The sequence below is a fragment of the Haliotis asinina genome, chromosome 6 (genome assembly GCF_037392515.1).
Source record: "Haliotis asinina isolate JCU_RB_2024 chromosome 6, JCU_Hal_asi_v2, whole genome shotgun sequence".
NCBI classification, from domain to species: Eukaryota; Metazoa; Mollusca; class Gastropoda; order Lepetellida; family Haliotidae; genus Haliotis; species Haliotis asinina.
In genome coordinates, this window is record NC_090285.1 from 5,830,298 (window position 1) to 5,851,493 (window position 21,196).

The 21,196-nt window shown below is 40.9% G+C and overlaps 1 protein-coding gene across 1 annotated transcript in view; it reads right to left on the reverse strand.

The window, feature by feature from the left end:
- LOC137287489 (serine/threonine-protein kinase LATS1-like) overlaps positions 1-12,312 on the reverse strand; it is a 37,524-nt gene extending 25,212 nt beyond the window's left edge. The window contains exons 1-2 of the mRNA XM_067819822.1: positions 12,240-12,312; positions 9,769-10,615 (exon numbers count right to left, since the gene is read on the reverse strand). Coding sequence (XP_067675923.1) covers positions 9,769-10,170 — 402 coding nt within the window. The 5' untranslated portion in view covers positions 10,171-10,615; positions 12,240-12,312. The remainder of the gene's footprint in view (positions 1-9,768; positions 10,616-12,239) is intronic.
- Positions 12,313-21,196: the final 8,884 nt, after the last annotated feature.

Genomic DNA, 21,196 nt, shown 5'->3' on the forward strand with positions numbered 1-21,196 from the left:
CACTACAAAGACAAGGGAGCTAACTTCTACACATAGAAGATATAGTGAAAACTACCTTGTCATATACAATGTATGTAAGTGAGTGAGTGACTAAGTATAGTTTTATGCTGCTTTTAGCAATTTTCAAACAAGATATATACTGAGCATGATAAGTTCATATAACACTACACACTATGCAGTAAATATTATACTTACTGACAGCCACCTTGTGATATACAATTTATGTACCGAACATGCTTTATTTGTAACCCCCAATAACACTAAGCAGTAAACACTATATACACTGACAGCTATCTCGTGATATACAGCATATATACCAATCATGCTATTTCCAAGTTCTTATACTTACGTACCAAAACCAGACTATTATATACTGACAGCTACCTTGTGATAGACAACGTTAACACGACTTTATACATAATGAAAACACACAAATGATCGCTTCTTTTCACAACCCCTTCATAACATCAACACAAGTTATTATGTTGTACTTTAAACTCTCCACATCCACAGTACTACATCCTATCATATTTATTGCAAAGCATCACATTCTACTGTCTAGTCACCAAGTAAACGGAACTTACTCAATGTGACTGTAAGTCACTTCCTGTGGTAAGGTGGTGACCCGTGTTAGCCCAGGGCACACATTCCATGCATTACGAACAGTGGAACTGAACAATGGCCCCCCTAACTGGGCCATGCTCCAATGAACACCCTACTAAGGCCAGTCAACAGGCTACTGAAGGACTCACTCATACCATACAAAAAACTCTCAATACCCCTCAAGGCTGGACAGGTTCTGTGTATGACTGAAAACATTTCTCAATGTTCTGGGGGGTGGATAGAAGGGGATGAAAGGACACAAGGTGGCAGATGGGGCACTGTCACACATGGCCGGTTACTGGGTCCAGGTATTTCATAAGCCACACTAGAACAACATGTGCCTCATTATGTACCAAAATCTGTTTGAAAAGATTTGACACTAAAGAACCTCTGCACGGAAAGATGACATCAGCCGTTCATTTGGAGTCAACTGGAAACATATTTCAGCCCCTACTAAAATATGGAGGCCAAATTTTACAAATAATCAATCAGGTAGCATAGATATTATCTGCTATCATATACACAATTGTAAACAAAGCTGCAATTGAGGGTTTCCACATAGATCATGTGTGCAATGATTATCTTGTACCTTATCTACTGTGCATTACATAGCTACAAGAGACACTTACACATGAAACATAAATCTTCAAAATCAGGAAAATTTATTTCCCCAACCCCCTATTCCAATCAGGAAGACTTATTACACATGAATGTATCTCACAGGAAGGACCGTGTATTCCACCACTTGAAGTACACCAACATGCCTTGTACAAGAGATACATATATTACAACATATCTTTCTCTCTATATATACCGTATTGATAAACACATGTTTTGTCCTGAGTGACAGAAACACTGACTATTTCTCAGATAAAACCCACACACAAGGAACAGAAATGTTACTGTCAACATGGCTGAATATTAAGAGAGAGCAGATGCAGGTGGCGACTCAAACAGTGTTGTTACTACCGCTGCTCCCAATCCTGCTCATCAACACAGCCACACACACCCTGGTAATTTCATTCTCATATGGAGAAAGTATGTTTACAATGCTGCTAATGGCTACACCTAAACCAAACACTGCACAGCAGTAATACCAATAATACCAAACTTATTCCTGGGCATATTAGAACATAACAGGGCCTGAGATTCAATACTCCACACAACTAACCTAGGCTTAAAACATTTCAGATCAAATATGTACCGATATTATCAAAATTTATATTATCAAAATTGTTGTGCCTTCCTATTTCCTGTTGGGTAGTTGTCGCATGGAAAAATGGCGCATGTGCCACAAGGGTCAGATAATCAGACTGGGTTTCACATTCTGTCACAAACTTTTCAGTGCTGGTTTAACATTTTAAGCATAGAAGTGAGGGACTATGCTGTTATCCCATACATGCTGGTGGGTGACACCAGAAATGGGGCTTCAGACATTCTATCTATGTCGTCAATCAAAGCAGAGATTCAAGTGCATATCATTAACCACTGCAACATCATTTCCCGTGGAAAAGCAGACAAAATGACAACAGATAAAAATGAGTCAGACTTGGCTGGAGGTGAACTACAGGCCAATAATTGGATCAGTTATTCAGGTTACGAATTGCAAAATACTATAGATGCAGGTGTTGTTTTCCAGTAGGCAATAATTATATATAAACCATCTGGATTTAACACATTAAAACTCATAACAGAGTCATAAATTACTTTTCATTCTAATAAACATACTTGCCCCTTCAGAATGACCCACATACAAGCAGTAAATCTGCCCTAGATGTTATTATTTAGATTCAGATATACATATGTGTGTGCAGTGCATGCAACATGTGGAGAGCAGCAAGTGTGTAAGCGAATCCAGCATATCGCCCCCTGGTGGCAGCAGCAGCAGCTTCAGTAACCTGACTACAACTACCTGCTAACGTGGGGATGGATGACGTCATGGCCGCCTCCAAGTATATAATGTTACAGTCAGTATCTTCCTCTGCACTCCCAGCTGTTGTATAAACCCCATACCTTCACCCACGGTGAAGTCACAATATATAGCCCAATGCCATGCATACTACATGACTCCCTGGTAAATATATCATATAACACTTCGCAGTATTGCCTTGACAGAAAGTACATTCTTCTTCCTGGATCTACAGATATCTCTAAATGATATATATTGTAGAAGTAGATATCTGTCATTGTTCAGTAAGATGCACTAAATTTTGAATGTGTGAACACTGAACAATATTTTCAAAAGTAATGTTCAAGACTTTTACTGACACATGTAAACCCAATCATCTCGTAATGATAATCGTAATGATAATTGACATAAAGAGCCAGATAAGCTGGAAGGTGTTGCCCTGTAAATGTAGACATGTTATATCTATGTTATCACACTGTATCATTTGATGTGATTATCAGTGACAACTCAATGCATATCTGATAACATCACCAGCAGGACTGAGTTGCAGCAAGACAAGGAGCAGAGACAAATGACGGGCATCCACAACCTATATTTCAAACAACTTATACCCTTTCACAATAACGCTTGATCCAGGTCAAGAGGTTGTTGACATCCTCTCTGATAAATAGTGCACAATATCATTATGGTTATCTCAGATTAGTAAGTAATTATCAGTTTTAAGGAAGGTCATCTAAATCAGATATGCATCAGGCAACAAAACACGGCTCATACAATATATCAGATATACACTTACTACAATAAATGAACAAATGGGTTAATTATCATGAAACAAATAGTAAAACTGCTTACCCCCATTGATACGGATGGTGGAACCACTGAGCTTTGAAGCTTCACTAAACTATGCAATGCACAACATAAACATAAACTTTGAGGCAAAGGTAAACATATTTACAAATGGAATGACTGTATTACTGCTTTGCCCTCAGGATACATGATGTTCTCCGAGCCATGTTTGGAAATTCAGATTTATCTTTATTTGGTAATAGTACTCGACAAGACCGAGTCATAAACATGGTCAGAGGAGGGGTTTGAAACGCCATCAGAGTGTAGTTACGAAAGTTAACAAACAACTCCATGGTAGCAAAAGTATGATGAAAGTGGGATATAAACTAGCTACTACCACTCTTGTCCTTCTGCCCCTAGGTTAGTACATGTGTATATATCATTGTTACAGGAGTGGCTGCTTTCTGTGAACCATTGATTCCTGGTAATGACCCAGAGCCAGTATGTGGACTATTCAGTAGCTGTCAGAAAGGAACTGCCTCTCCTTCCTGTAGCCTGCGGACCAAGTGCAAGCCACCTGGCTTTATTATACTGTCCATCCCACTACAACCATCTTCATCCCAGCATATAACCCAGGCAAGAGATAGGCTGGAATGTACGCTATTTTATCACATCAGGTCACACCAGGATAAGATATTTGTTATCACTGCTCATGGAAGTAGGCTGATAACATGTTTATACCCTGGCCGCTTTCCATCACTTGTGTAGTGGTGTTAACTAACTTCTTGGCAAGCCAAATTTGCTGAACATGTTTTAACAGACAATCGGGCAATAGACATAGCACTTAGCTGCTACTTAACTGGTTTCTTGCTACAAAGGAAATAAATGAATTTAGCACTAAAAGCAAAAGTTTCTCTTTTGGGTTGTGGAAAAGAAAATTAGAATGAGCCCAACATATCCTTTTTCCCTGTTATTTTCTTTGTTCCTGATTCAATACCTTGAGTGTGATTTCCCAATAAACATGACATAGATAGTGTTATTCCCCTCAAAATGTGGTGTGGGACAGTGTTACTCTACAGTATACAGGGCATTGTGTTATTCAACAGTACAGATAGTGTGGTGTTATTCCTTGTGTAGATGGCATAGTGTTATTTCCCCAGTGTACATGGTGGGACATTATTTCTCTGTATACATGACTATTTGGATCAAATTTTTTAACAAGCAAGAGAAAATTGAATATAAACATCTATTTCCACATCTAATTAATCATGTGTATCTGTGAATACCTCTGCCTTGCATCACAACATCAGGTCCCATACAGAATCAAAGAGCAGTAACATTCATACACGTACCACAGCATTTAAGAATCGGTCAATCACAGAGTAAAAACACTTGGTAAAGTTGATCTGGGGTGTGAAAATAGTTTACTAGAATACTACCAAACTGTCTGTCAGTAATGATATTACATTACACAGCTAGCAGGGACACAATTCCATTGGCAAGGTTAAAACCACACCCAAGGCAACCAAAATGGTCAGACTTTTATCTGTGTATAAATCTAAGGAGATATCTAATTTGCGCATATCATCACTGATTGATCTGTCACCATCAGACACACCCAGTCTGTTTCAGTGTTTATCACAATCCATCAGCTAATGCTGATAAACATAGTCCACATTCCACAATCAGCTGGTCGCTTCTAACATACCTAATAAGTCCTATCATGGCACACTATCAAATCTGACATTTACTTTGTCAGTGATTGCATTCTCGATAAAGTTCTAAACTATAACTATTAACAAAGGGGATGGATCAGCTTCATAATGACACTGCATGAATATGTAGAGAGTAGAGAACTGTCTTCCTGTGACAGACAGTTGGGGATATTGTTGCTAGTGAATGGAGCCTTTAACTTTGTATTCTCTTACACTCCTAACCCAAAACAGGAATGCTAATATCCATGTTTATCAAACCTTGAAAATAGTACAGTTACAGGAAATATGTCAAGGATGTATAATTTAAAGATACTTTACAATACTATTTCAAGTGATGCTAACAATACTATTTCAAGGGATGGTAACATTCAGTTAATGCGAAGCTGTCGGTGTGTCGCACGTGAAGTTCACACCACTCATGTAAGTCTCAGTATCCACTGTTGTAATGTTCATGTATATATGTGAAGCCTGCACTCAACAAAAAATTAAAGATCTGTAAGGACAAAGAGGGACTGAAAGTTCACAAAGGTTATTTAAGCACAGTGTCATCACACTACTGCTCACTCGTAATTTTTAAAACTATATGAGGACAATAGATACGGTTGAGGTAATATATTGTGCGTATATCGTGAAGACAGCTTATCTGCAACTGTGACTATCAGTCAAATTTGCCGTTTATAACTTATATTTTAAAATATCGACCATTACAAAAATTGGTTTAATGTTATACTATATTTCAATGTTCATGAGGGGGCATGGGTTGATGACCCTCGATATTTGTTTATGTTCCCTATTAGCCAATCCAAAAACAACATTTATATATGAGGTCATAACTAGGCATTTCATGTCAGTGTTGTAATTTCAATCTTCCAGTGATTCAATTGCCATAACTAAACCACACATAAAATCCTAAATAATTCGGTATCACACCTGAAATCTTTATCAAGGGATCAGTGAACAGATAATACCTCCTGAGGTATTTGTTAGAATTCAGAAAATTAAATACTTCAAATCCATACAGTGGATAATAGTACAATTACAAGTAGGTGATCAATGGCTCAGTGTCATGGCTGAATACTCTCATTACAAAACCAATGATACACAAGTGTGCAATCACTGACCATGTTCACAAAGATAAGAGGTGGTAAGGTGAGTTGGTTAAAGCATTTGTCAGTGACACTGAAGGCCAGAGTTCGATTCCCACATGGGTACATTTCTTGAGTTCCCCTGCCATAATATTGCTTGAACATTGATAAAAGGAGCATAAGAGCCAACTCACTCACAAAGATGAAACAGTATAAACTGTTGCCATACTTGGAGAAAATGAAATATTTTTTCCTGATAACACTGTTGGACATGATCAATCAAAACATGGAAACGTTTCTGGGACAGAATTCAGACAGGCTTGTCCACCAGTACACATTCAGCTTAATAACAGCAGAACCATCACAAATTAAGACATGTGGCACTGACCTGATCCCCAAAACCTGTAGACTGCCTAACTCATGGATACAAGTGACCCACAATCACAGACTTTGTTGTTGATAATCAGATATCATCATCTTTTGTGAGGTTGTTACAGCAACTAACACCCAATAATTAGGCACCATTCAAACAGATGACAGTACCCAGTTACAGGAAATAAATGGTTACAGGAACAGAAAAAATACACATTTATTTGCACTATTTTCTTGTGCAAACAAATGATTACTGTGCTATTTTCAGATTCTCAGAACATTAATTTTGGCCTTTCATTTTGTACCACTCGGATTATAAAAGTCTTGCCGTTCAATTCAAAGTAGGTGTAGTTCTAACCTGGCAAGATACCAAAAGATAATGACTGTGTTTTTAGGCTACAAAAAAAGTCTTTTAATTGCTATTTCGTACAATAAGCAGTGATAAAATGTTGTCTTTTTTCATTTCATCAAAATGAAAGAGATGGCTGATGAGAATATTGTCACATGTCAAAACATTTTTCCAATTCTCTTAGCTAAGTTAAGTGTTTGTGGTTTTGGGGGGTTTTGTGGGGGTTGGGGGGGAGGAGGAGGGTGTCAGTTTCTCTCTAAAACCAACATATTACAAATAGACAGGTCAGGCAATGGTACTACAGAATACACAATCATGATGATACAATCTAAAAAATTTATTCTCATTTCACAAACAATGATTAAGTTATTTTGCATTCTGTTTTTGATCTCCCTGGTAAACACAAAATTAATTGTCCTCTGGTGGGATCTGCTTAATGTCTTGATTTGAACACAGCCTACACGTATAGAAGAAATCAAATTTACCACTCGTAAACTGGTTGCGTATATTTTTTTCAGAATCTTAAAAAACAATAACTCGTAATAATTGTCAAACATTTTTAAAGCAAACATCTGCAACAGACTGAAACAAAACATTGTTTAACAGTTCAGTTCCTTCCCATTTCATTGAAACTTATCTCCCTTGTTAGAAATATCTTCTTTACCGCTTGTTGAATTTCGAAGGTATTCATCACATTTATATGGCCTTGCCTAAAACATAACAATTTGCACCTAAATTTCTGATAAACATGACAAAAGGGATCACAATACTCCTCCTACGTAGCATTTATTGTGAAATCATCTAAAAACCTTCGTGAAAGAGCATCACCAAATATATAAAAAAAACCACTGTAAAACAGCTAGTATGATCTCTATCAAAACTCGCAACATTTTGAGTGTGAATGGGTTTTCTTTTTTTCTTTTACATTCTTTTAGAAAATGTCAAATTAAGAAGTGAGACTTAATTCTTTAAAAATGAAAGTCATCCTCTGGGTGATCCTAAAACCTGTAACAGGGTTTTTGGACAATAAAAACATTGAAATTAAAAAACAACAACAAAAAACTCCTAAAACACCCTGTGTCACATGACATTGTCAACTATGTTCACAGCACGGTGCATATATATACATTGTAAAAATGTCCTGTTCCACAAATAGGCAGACCACAATTTACACTGTCATTATTTCACCAGGTAGGTCACTGTCCAACTGTGTACCTCCTGTAGGTAAGTCAAGGTCTTTCCAAAACTGGATCTCACACTGTCTCCTCTCCTAGCGGTCCCTGGTTGGTCCCACCCCACACTGGGATCCACAGCATGCCCTATGGGATGACCTGGGGGTATTGTTGATCTATGTACCCCCAAAGGTGTACATCACTTGATCATTACCTCAGGCTCAAAACCCATCACCAAGGGACCATTTCATATCACAACACCACATTTAACCTAGAATAGTGCATATTGACCTTATTTATTACAATCAACTTTTAGAAAATTCTTATGACTACTACAATATCTACAACAAATTTCCGAACTAAATTCAAAGTTTTAGAGGACTGAAATTAAATATGAGATATACAATTTCCTGATGTTCCCCCATTCCACACCTTAAGAGGCTGGGTGGATGTTAAACAGGGAGGGTTTCCATGCTTATCTAGCTGGGCAAGGTGTGGCAGTATCATTAAAGGTAATTCTACACATTCTGCTGTTTGATTAATATTATCTCACAGCAATACAACTAGGTGAGTAATCTAAACTCTACAAACTAGAAAATGTCATAATCAATACTATACTGTATTTCGTATCAGTGTAAATTACAACATAATTCTCATCATTAATACATATCTATATTCAGAGACGTCTGTAATATACACAACACATTAGTAGTATTATTTGATAAAAATAGCAGAATTCTTTTTAAAAAATTTCTTGTATGATCTTCTCATATGATTGTACTATGGAGAGAGGCCCCATGTCAATGTTGCCTTCAATAAGTCAGAGTGACCTCCCCTGTGTTGTGCAGGCTCTGGGAACAACAGCAGTAAAACACAACATTTATAACAGTAATGATAAAGAACCCAGTTTGACTTGAGGAATCCAACAACACCTGGAAAAGAGTACATGGCTACCCTGATCCTATCCTTCCTGTTATAGCTTTTTGAATCATCTCACTCAAACAATGCTGTCAGACCAGCTACCTAATTAATTACAGCAGGTCCCATTCCCATCCCTCCAGCTGACACATATCCTCCACCCGTCAAGGTAACAACCTTACACACCCACTCAACCTTACACACATTCTATTATGTTCATGAGCAACAATACCATATTTCTAAAAACCAGCTAACCCTGCCATATTCTTAAAACCAATGTCATCATGTTCATGGTAACCAACAAATACTTAGTTTCTGTCAACCAAGTGCGTACTTCAGATCAATAATGGAAAGAACCCCAGTAACAGGGGTTCCAGTAAACCAACCATGACATGTTCCTGGACACCAATCAATCAACCAAGTACTTGGGAACAACCCCAGCAGCATGGGTTCCAGTAAACCAAAACTAACATGGTCTTTTAAACCAACCAACACTCCCAGGTTTCTGTCAACCAAACATGTACTCAGGAACAACCCCATTAACAGGGGTTCCAGCACAACAATCCTATCCTGTAGTTAGAAACCACTGGGAACAAACCCAGTAGCAGGGTTCCATTAAACATCAACATGGTCTTGTAAACCAACTTTGACATTTTTAGAAACCAACCAACCAATACTCTCAGGTTTTTGTCAACCAACCATGTATGGGGAACAACCCTTGTAACAGGATTCCATTAAACCAACACCAACATGTTCTTGCAAAACAACCCTCATATGTTGTTGGAAACCAACTATCAATACGCCCTGGTTCTTGTAAACCAACCATGTACTGGGGACAACCCTTTCAGCAGGTACTCACCTCGTCAATCCCACATGCCACCAGCTGCTGCAGCATCTGCTTGTTGACATCGATGTCTCCATTGGCCTGTGAGCTGGAGCTACTGCTGGCAGTGCTACTGGTATCACTCACAGTCTGGAAAGGCCGAAGACTATCCCTAATCTCGGCCAATGCCTTCTGGTGGTATAAATCCAGACGGGTCATCTTTGCAGCACTTTTATCCACCAAGTTTGGTGTACTCTGGGATAACTCAGGCTTGATGTTAGCCAGATCTGCCGCATTTCCCTCTTGGTTTTTTCTCAAATGGCTGAGATTGTCTCTGATCTCTTGAAGCATGTGCCGGTTATTTCCGACAAACGTGGACAAAAGTGGACGCCTACCTGCTGCCTGTGGTACCGCTCGCTCTCCGCTCATCCGGTTCATAGGGTATGTCCAAATGTGTAGTATTTCCCAACAAATATGACGTGTATTCCTTCATGTGGTACATATATGGTTACTGAAGGCTGGATTCACACAAGTATTGAAATGGCAACAGAAAACTGTCTGAGACTGGATATCAAACTTACGCCAGCTCCAGACTAAGGTTTTTTCTTTGTATCATAAGTAAAATCCTCCACTGACATTGAATGGTGCTGTTGGACGAAATGGTATCCATATAAATACTCCACAACTGAAAACCTCTGGCAAGGAACAATAAACAATAAACTTCGAAATGGATTAGAGCCCTAATGGGCTGTGGCTACGAATTTGTCGCTAGGTGACACTGTCTAGCGACATAATATACATTCCGGGATCTTGTGGTATCTCATGCAGAGTGCAGCCTCGTTCTTGGTCTATCCGGTCTTGGCTGCAGACACCTTGGCGCACACTGAAACAGGGGAAGTAATACAGTTATCTCAACTGGACAGAACTGTTTGAGGAACAGTATTCATTGTCTTTACACTTATGAATGAAGCAAGCTTCCAGCAAATATTGCATCTGTGAACACAAAGTACACATGTGAGAAATAAACACAACACTTTCCTCATGGTCAGCAATAACATAACCACAAGACTATCCCAATCACTAACATGTCCTTGCAAATTCACTAAACACAACACTTTACCATCTTAGTATTAATAGTGGATGTCAATATTTTAACCATAACGCTCTGAAAGGTAGGATATAACTACTGTATACAACAAGATACACAAAACATTGACAATACACACCAATCATAGGACACATGTAGTCAATATATCCCGAAAATAGGGAATAATCCTAGTCAACACACACTGAAAAACATTACACATCTAGTTTGTACACACTGACACACAGGATGTTATACCTACTACACACACACACACACGCACACACATCCACTATATATATATATATATATATATATATATTACATTAGCTAGTCTGTATGACATGTACACTGTAATGAAGGACATTTCAAAGACCAAAACAAGGGCTATCTCCATACTGAAATGAAAGGCACTTAATAATCGTTAAATACTGAAACCAAGGAAATAACAGCCTGCTGTTGCAGTGTTTATACACTGAAGGCTGAAAGTAGGTTACTGTCATATGGTGGTTAACTTTCAGTATCAACACAGTTGACACACATTCAATGTCGTCCATTCAAATCTTTTATCACAATGAACACATTCAACAATATTTCTCTACAATATGACTCAATCACCTCTACCATACGTAGTGTTGACATCATCGGAATGAATGTAAATATATAACATTATCTAAGTTAAATATTGACCTGATGAAACGGTGGCTATCTCTCACACACGATGTTAGAAAAGGAAATGACGCTGGCCTGTTCTGACTATTGAGGGGTTGTCTAGCAGCAAACATATAATTTGAGTAAAATGCTAAGTGCGTCAGCTGGACGTTGTTGTGGCTGGTCTGGCCGAGCACCCCGTGATGTAACATTAACAGACTGGGACAGGAAACTGGTTCGCTGCAAGGGTTGCAGGAACATCGTGATGTACCCCGACATTTCCAGCCGTAAAACGGGGCTGACATTAACGTGTTAGATAGGCTGTGATGTGTGCGGCGCCAGCAGCTCCTGCAACAGGCATACCTGAAATTCTCGCATCACCTCGACGTGAGCCCAGCATAGCCTGTACACTGCCGATACAACAACAAACTTCACACTTCGTGCGCCAACGAAACAAGGTAGTCGCTCGCTTTGGAAAGTAGCAACAACGCGCTTATATCATTGGTATAAAAGCAGAACTAGTAAAAGTGTACATATGTAAGCTTATCAGAACGATAATCGGGATATTTTGAAACATTTTGACAGCACTACAGAACAACCTCCACTGAACCGAACACCGCCATGTTGTTTTTGTACCGCAAAATGCCCCGAAACTTTTGGCCAAGATGGCAGACTTAGAACTCTACAACGCGAAGGATTTTGGAACATACGATAGAATGGTAATCGGCAAATACATTGACGGTTATACAATTCCTGTTCAATAAATACTTACGCGAATATACTCGCTGGACGACACAACCTGCGGACTCCTATTCCCAACAACGCCACGACCAACTAACTTGTCACCGTAAATAGGGGTGTCAGGTGTGAACCAAATTTGCTGATTTTTACCTTTTTCATTGCCCCAAACACGACGAAAAATAACATGGTCACATTCTCAAACATGTAATCTATACAAATACAGGTTTGATTTGTGTTATTTAACTATCTTTTGTCAAACATTGTAACTCAGCAGGTGCGAAAAATCGACTCACCTATTCCCCCATGGCGATAGTAGACTCGACGCCCGCCGTGATTGACACAAAGCCACGCCTTTCTACATTGTTGACATTCCTCAGTGATCATGTGCCCCATCTACTTGTGAGAGAGGCCACGTGGTATTGATGGCGATAGGCCGAGGAAAATGCTGCGTAAAATTCCCCATTCATAATGCTGAACAAGTGGCAAAAGCTGATACAATGACCTGGGCGCTTGGAGCCGCTACACCAAAATAGCGGAAAAGTGACCTGTTGTCGACTCATGTTTTTTGTCCATGCTTTGGTTCGGGATTTAGTCAAAATAAAAATACATGTTTGTGTTAAGTCGTTTCTATTAACCAATACGCGTTTATGGTCTCCTTTTAACTTCTTGATTTTGTAATTTCATTTAATATAAAAGAGGGTGGCTACATTATTTTTTTTTGTATGCATTTTTTTGTAAGGAATGCAAGTGCATCGACTGATAACATTTTAAGTTCAAATTCTACGAAATAGCTCACTTATGTATGAGTTGTTTTTAAACCCACACATATAAATGGCATTTTATAAATAGTTATCATTTGTTATAACTGCACTGGCTATAATTACTAATTGTCTACAGTATTGGATACAAGAAACATGTTTACACTGTTTGAAAGACTGTGTGTTAACCTAGCCACCAAAACAACAGAAGCTCTCCGACCACCGTGGTATACTGACATACTTTAACGTGTCTGTATATCAATGTTACAATGAAGGGTGATAAATTACTATAATACCTGGTTCAGTACAAGTTGAGCACAATGTTTTAATTCCTATCATTTCTTGGTTATTAATCCAGGAGACATTCTTTCAATGTAGGTTTTCACAAAAACATTGCAGAACAAACCACCACCTCAAACAGTACAAGTACAGGTGTATCGCGAGAAGTGAGCGTGATTTACTGGGGCTGGGCAGGTTTATGATTGTCGCTGGACACAGGAATGTGTGAATTAATGCTTCTAGCCCCAAGCTCAGGTACACGGTGCGTTGTAGCGCGAAACGCTCACTGCTGCAGTGGGTGTTGTAAATTCTCCGTGGACAGTCGCCCAGGTATTCTTAGACACTAGGATTAACATATAAACCTTGTATCTCTGTAGACATCTTGCATAAAGCACGATCATAAACAGAACACAAAAAATCACACGTCATCATAATCAGCGCCGTTTACACATACGAAAATCACAATGTCTAATATTTGCACAAAGCTGTTGATAGCTTTGTTGCTGTTGTAAGATGATCGCGTTGATGCAGCACAATGGTGTTGATATAGTAGAATGATGGTTATATCTATGTTCCAAAACAGGTTTTACCACTAGAGAAACCGAGCTCTGGTTTGTGTGGTGGCGATGTAACAAACACATGTAGATAACCATTCATTGTATTGTCAACGTTAACATACTTGTGTCACATTTGTTAACCTAATAGTTACGGCTGCAAAAAAGCTGTTTCGCAGAAATGTATTATTCATTGGTTAGGGTGAAAATCTGGCTTACAAAAGCACTACATACCAACAAACACAAATGGGCACATAGGCTTGCCCCAAGACAGTACTGAATGCAACGGCAAGGGATTTATGGTAATTGGATCCTTTAAAGGGGCAAGTCTAGATTAATGGACGCTACGCCAGGCTGTTAGGGGCATTGTGTTTTTTATTCATATTCTTTTAGAATTTTCATTAAAACTATTATTCATTACCCTAGAGAGTCGCACATGTCTCCTGGGTACACCGTGAGCTCTGCTCCTCACAACACTACACGTCAGTGGTCAAATATATTTGTGTCAGTGCGTATACATACTGTTGGGGAGAAATACATCCACATTTTCGAGGGATTACCCTATAATTATGTACTTACAGTGTCTTTGTTACAGAAGACCGCAATATCATGATTATGTGTTTAAGGTTGCTGGTGCCATCAACGTACTGCCCGACTTCATTGAAACTGTAAATATGAGATCTGCTTTTCCTCGGGATTCTGTCTGACGTCAAGCTGACGATGTGCCTTAACCAGGGCTCTGTTCAAACTGTCTCCAAACTCACCCACTCACCCACTCGCCAGTAATGACGTTTAACACACTAGATACAGGGTTAAACGATCGCTTATAGCAGTTTATCTGGGTAACATGTATACATCTGGTTCATTGTGTGTCATTGTGCCCCGACAGTGTGTGATCTGGTTCATTGTGTGTCATTGTGCCCCCAGCAGTGTGGATCGGATGTCCACAGTGTGTGATCAGATTCTTAGTGTGCCATCCTGCCCCAACAGTGTGTGATCAGGTTCTTAGTGTGTCATCGTGCCTCGACAGTGTGTGATCAGGTTCTTAGTGTGTCATCGTGCCCCAACAGTGTGTGATCAGATTCTTAGTGTGTCATCGTGCCTCGACAGTGTGTGATCAGGTTCTTAGTGTGTCATCGTGCCCCAACAGTGTGTGATCAGGTTCTTAGTGTGTCATCGTGCCCCGACAGTTTGTGATCAGGTTCTTAGTGTGTCATCGTGCCCCGACAGTTTGTGATCAGGTTCTTAGTGTGTCATCGTGCCCCGACAATGTGGAGTGGGTGATCAGTGTGTCTGATGGTGGCTGAAAATGACACAAGCAAGAAATGGGTACCATTTATTTGAAACAAGCTTAATAGTCACAACGTCGACCTTTATTTTCAGCTTTGTCAGTATCGTCTTTCCGACGCTTGTAATAGTTTGGACAAATCCACTCTTCAAGACCATATTTTCTATGGAAGGTCAGTTTCTAGTTTGTCATACAGACCCTGAAGCACATATATCCATGAAAGCCCACACAATGGGAAAATGTGGCAAGTCTGTATTTCTTCGAAGAAAGTCTCAGAACGCCTTTTCATAATATTTATTTTCCAATGAGCTTTTTTCCGTAAAATATGTTCATTCCAGAGACTAGTTGTTAGTCTAGTCAGTTTCCAGATTTCTATTCAAATCGTAATATTGAAAGGTACCAGCATCATTTCTTGACAGCCACCGTTGGTTTGTCTGGCATTATAGAACACTTAGAGTTTAGGGTAACCATTTATACCGATGTATATTGATGTTGCTTACTATTTGAAACAATTACAGACATTAGAGGTTCTGTCCTATGAAACACCATAGAATTGTTAGTTCAGTCTCGAGGCCATTTGACCCAGATTATGTATTTACCATCCCTTATAAATATCGAAACTGTAAGAAACAAAAGAACATGATCAGTTGTTATGGCGTAGCAAGATCTTGTAGTTGCCGAAATAAATAAATTAGACACGTCTAGAACAAGTTACATGCTTGTTATCCAACAAATGCAGAGGATATCTTGTGTCAATGAGATAACACGAACACGGGTTTTCTCGTAAATCTCACAGACGGGGTTACGATGGTGTTAATCATACTGTCGTAAGATAGTGGCGTCGAATAAACATCCGCAATGTTGCCATCACCCATCTTTCGCCACTTATAGGTTCCGTACATCTGTTCGTGGCGGATGCTTGCGATGTCCCCCTTCCGCCCCACCCACCCCTTCCTCTTACACAATTGAAAGGGGAAGTGATTTGAGCGCTAGGCCTCCTACCGGGCCGTAGGTCGCGACGAGATGCCAGGTCACTTTCCATATATGGACACAAACATCCAGATGACGAGTCACACATGGCCGCTCACATTCATTCACAATCTATATCCGTGCTCGTGTGAATCAATAAGTCGTGATAAATAGTTGGAATGATTAATCTGTTTATAGAAAGAGTCGATAATCGGTTGCAACACGATTTGGGCTCAGGTTTAAGTTATGTAATCAGAATCGTGACTTTTGAAGCTGTATTAAGTCTTCCAGGATGTGAGGTTAGAATCACCACATAGTCCCCCGTATTGTCACGTGATTGCAGGCACCTCTTTATTTCAGCTGTAGTAACAGGACACACGAAAGAAGAGACCCATTACTATAAATTGCATTCTGATTTAGTGAGCATATGTAGGATTCAAACTACAAAAAATGAGCCTGTGACATGAAGTTCAGGGATGTGATGTGTATATAAACGATATTAAACATGCCTTTATCACTCAGTGAGCGAGTGAGTAAGGAATATTACGCCACTTTTATGAATATTCCGCTAATATGCCAACGGCACAGTTACAGAATACCGGATAGCTAGTGTCACGTAACCCTAACCCTAACCCTAACCCTAACCCTAACCCCAACCCCAAACCTTACCCTAACCATAAACCAAACCCTTACCTTTACCCTCACCCTTACCCTTGCCTTAAACCTTACCCTAAACCTTACTCTTACCCTTACCCTAAACCTTAACCTTAACCTTAACCTTACCCTTACCCTTACCCTTACCCTTACCCTTACCCTTACCCACACCCTTACCCACACCCTTACACTTACCCTTGCCCTTGCTTTAAACCTTCCTCTTACCCTTACCCTAAACCTTAGCCTAAACCTAAACCTTACCCTTACCCTAAACCGTACCCTTACCCTTATCCTTACCCTTACCCTTACCCTCACCCTCACCCTCACCCTTACCCACACCCTTACACTTACCCTTGCCCATGCCCTTCTCCTTGCCCTTGCCCTAAACCTTACCCTTACCCTAAACCTTACCCTTACCCTTGCCCTTGCCCCAAACATTACCCTTACCCTTGCCCTTGCCCCAAACCTTACCCTTACTCTTCCCCTTGCCCTTACCCTAAACCGTACCCTCACCCTTACCCTTACCCTCACCCTTACCCTTACCCACACCCTTACACTTACCCTTGCCCATGCCCTTCTCCTTGCCCTTGCCCTAAACCTTACCCTTACCCTTGCCCTTGCCCTTGCCCCAAACATTACCCTTACCCTTACCCTTGCCCTTGCCCTTGCCCCAAACATTACCCTTACCCTTACCCTTACCCTTGCCCTTGCCCCAAACCTTACCCTTACTCTTACCCTTGCCCTTACCCTAAACCTTACCCTTACCCTTACCCTTACCCTAAACCTAAACCTTACCCTAAACCTTACCCTTACCCTTGCCCCAAACCTTACCCTTACCCTAAACTTTACCCTAACCCTTACCCTTACCTTTACCCTTGCCCTTGCCCTTGCCCTTGCCTTAAACCTTACCCTAAACCTTACCCTTATCCTTGCCCTTACCCCAAACCTTACCCTTACTCTTACCCTTGCCCTTACCCTAAACCTTACCCTTACCCTTACCCTAAACCTTACCCTAAACCTTACCCTTACCCTTACCCTAGACCTAACCCTTACCCTTGCCCTTACCCTAAACCTTACCCTTATCCTAAACCTTACCCTTTCCCTTACCCTTACTCTTAACCTTACCTTTACCCTTGCCCTTGCCTTAAACCTTACCCTAAACCTAAACCTTACCCTTACCATCACCCTTACCAACACCCTTACCAACACCCTTACCCTTACACTTACACTTACACTTACCCTTACCCTTGCCCTTAACCTTAACCTTAACCTTAACCTTACCCTTACCCTTGCCCTTGCCCTTACCCCAGACCTTACCCTTACCCTAAACCTTACCCTTACCCTTACCCCAAACCTTACCCTTACCCTAAACCTTACCCTTATTCTTACCCTAACCAAAACGTAATCTTGTTCTCAGAGGTGAAAGAAGGTGTCCGGTATTCTGTAATCTTGCCATGCCAACATCATCCAAGCAGTATCCAGCAATATCACGGGGGTGGGGGTGGGGGGGGGGGGGGGTGGCAACGTCCAGATAAAGGCTACAATTGGGGACGTCACTGAACAGTCTCCCCTTAATTCTGGAGTTCAGTTAGGTTGAGTCCTGCCCTGCACAACAGAGATTGTAGCGAGGGTCGACTCTCCCTCTAATTGTGGTCTTCACTGTTCACTGAGGAGGTATACTTGTGCCCTCCACAACAGAGGATGTAGCGACTGCCGAGTAGCCTTTTAATTGTGGTGTCCCATACGGAAGTGTACGCTTGTCCTCCACTAAAGATCGAGTATGTAGCCACAGACGAGTCCCCCTTTAATTGTGGAGTTCAACCTGCAATCGTGTCTCGAGCACATATAATGACATGATTCTGACGTCATGAAACATGCACGAGCGCTGCAGACACTTATTCCACACGAACGCTTCATTGTTGCATCTGTGCCAAACCACAAACGAGAAAAAGGAAATGCCCTCGACTAAGGGAAGCAGATTTACGTTTCTTCATGTTCAGCTCAAACGGGGAACTTGCAAATACCTGCCGACAAACGCCAGCAAGCGAAATGCAACTTTGATGCTGGTATAACGTCTATATTTTATCCATCCCTTGTATCTGTCTACCATTCGTGCCATCACTTATGTCTGTCTACCATTCGTACCATCCCTTGTATCTGTCTACCATTCGTACCATCCCTTGTATCTGTCTACCATTCGTACCACCCCTTGTATCTCTCTACCATTCGTACCATCCCTTGTGTCTGTCTACCATTCGTACCATCCTTTGTATTTGTCTACCATTCGTAACATCCCTTGTGTCTGTCTACCATTCGTACCATCCCTTGTATTTGTCTACCATTCGTACAGGTAACACGAGAAGAAGACATGGTAGAAGAACATGCAGACATCACTAATCTCATTTCGTGTACCAGCGATAGATAGATAGATAGATAGATAGATAGATAGATAGATAGATAGATAGACAGACAGATAGATAGATAGATAGATAGATGTGCCGATGGTAGACCTGGAGATATATTAGACTTTCGGGAAAGGTCAAAGTGTATTTTTGTCATTCACGGCATTTAGACCTGGATGTTCAGAGAGAAGCAGAACATTATCCGCATACCATAATACATCGATGAGGTGAAGAGTATGACTGCAATTGGGAGGTAGGTACATAGGAACGACCTGGAGGGAAGCTCGGCATAACTGTGGCAGCAAGACGTAAGCCTATCCCCATAATGTCACGTCAAGCATTTGTTGAATGCTTCTACACACGATAGTTTCTTAGTCGCATTTTGTCAAATTCTTTTCTATTTAGTCGCAATCTTACCCAAGGCGTTGGAAGAACAGACCTGACAAAATAGCAAACGTTATTAAACGTGGATGAAGTTTAAGGCGGTTGCACCTGGGCCACGCCGTGGTGAGTGAGTGTATAAACAGTGTGACGTCAGCATTCCCTCTGTTAGAATCACGACTGAGTCACTGGGTGTCTGTCAGTCAGTCCTGTCCCGCGATAAGCACATGTGTTCATCATTTGTGTACATATGTTGCTGCATTCTGTACAGGTACAGATTGCGTAACCTGTATCACCGACACAGCATCTTCCCCCTTCACCCATCCGCCGCCCCGAACACTGTCCTCAAAATCAAGTTTTACCGATAAGTATGATACCTTCTTGTTGGTTGTTGTTTGCTCAGCGGTATTTCAGCTCTGTGCCAGCGTCCTTGAGACAATCGTCTTGACCAGAAAGTCCTGTGATTGATAGCATGGCCGTCAATCCTGGACATCGGGGTACGACTTCGGGCAGCACGACATCGGGCAGCACGTAAATTCACTGAGCTCTCCCTGACGACAACGTCATGCCTTACAGATAGCCCAATACGGCACCGGAAACCTGTGATCGTTGAGTGGAATCCCAGTTGCACCTGACAGTATTTGTATCTCACTCTTGCTCGAGTCGTTCGCTAGAATTGTTACGGCTGGGGGGTGTCAGTTGTGGTATTCTTCTGCATCGAATTAACGCCGAAGATCCGGGTTCGATTCCCCAGATGGGGAATATGTAATGCAAATTTGTGGTGTCCCCAGCCTTGATAATGCATGAATATTAGCTAAAAGTGGCGTTAAATCATACTCACCTACACACTCCCACACACACTCCCACACACACTCCAGCATCGAGTGGACTCAACAAGATACCAATGATACAATGCGGTGTCACTCACTCACTCTCTTTTTATCACTCACTCACTCACTCACTGTAAGCCTGGGACCCAATCCACAAAGCGCCCGGAGCCAATCGAATAGTCTCTCTCACACTACCTGAACCAGATTATTTTTGCCTTCTGCCAAGCCTGCTCTGCAGTACTAAAGCCTTAAAGAAGCAAGTCTAGATTTCTTCGGGTTATTGACTCTGAATCTCTGGTCTCCCTGGGGCTCGTTATCAATTAAATGGGTTTGTGTGTTACTATCAAAATTATATATATTCAGAGACTGAGCATTTAATAGTCTACCTTACGAGCTATCGTAACCAGTTTGTTCACCATAGCATCACGAAGAGCTAGCATGCTAACATGGCTATAACTTAATCAACGATGTCACATGCTTCTGTTATTGAAACTGTTTTTCTATTCCTTTATGTTTTACTGTGACACATGAATCACGTTTATAATCTGCTTCAGTCTTCCCCATGTGCTTGCAAAGCTGGCGACCCGTGAAGGTCCCGGGGTAGAATAGGCCTTCAGCAACCCATGCTTGCCATAAAAGGCGACTATGCTTGTCGTAAGAGGAGACTAATGGGATCGGGTGGTGAGGCTCGCTGACTTGGTTGACACATGTCATCGGTTCCCAGATACGCAGATTGATGTTCATGCTGTTGATCACTGGATTGTCTGGTCCAGACTCGATTAGTTACAGACCGCTGCCATATAGCTGGAATATTGCTGAGTGCGGCGTAAAACTAAACTCACTCACTCAAAGCTGGCAGTGTGTTAGCTGTAA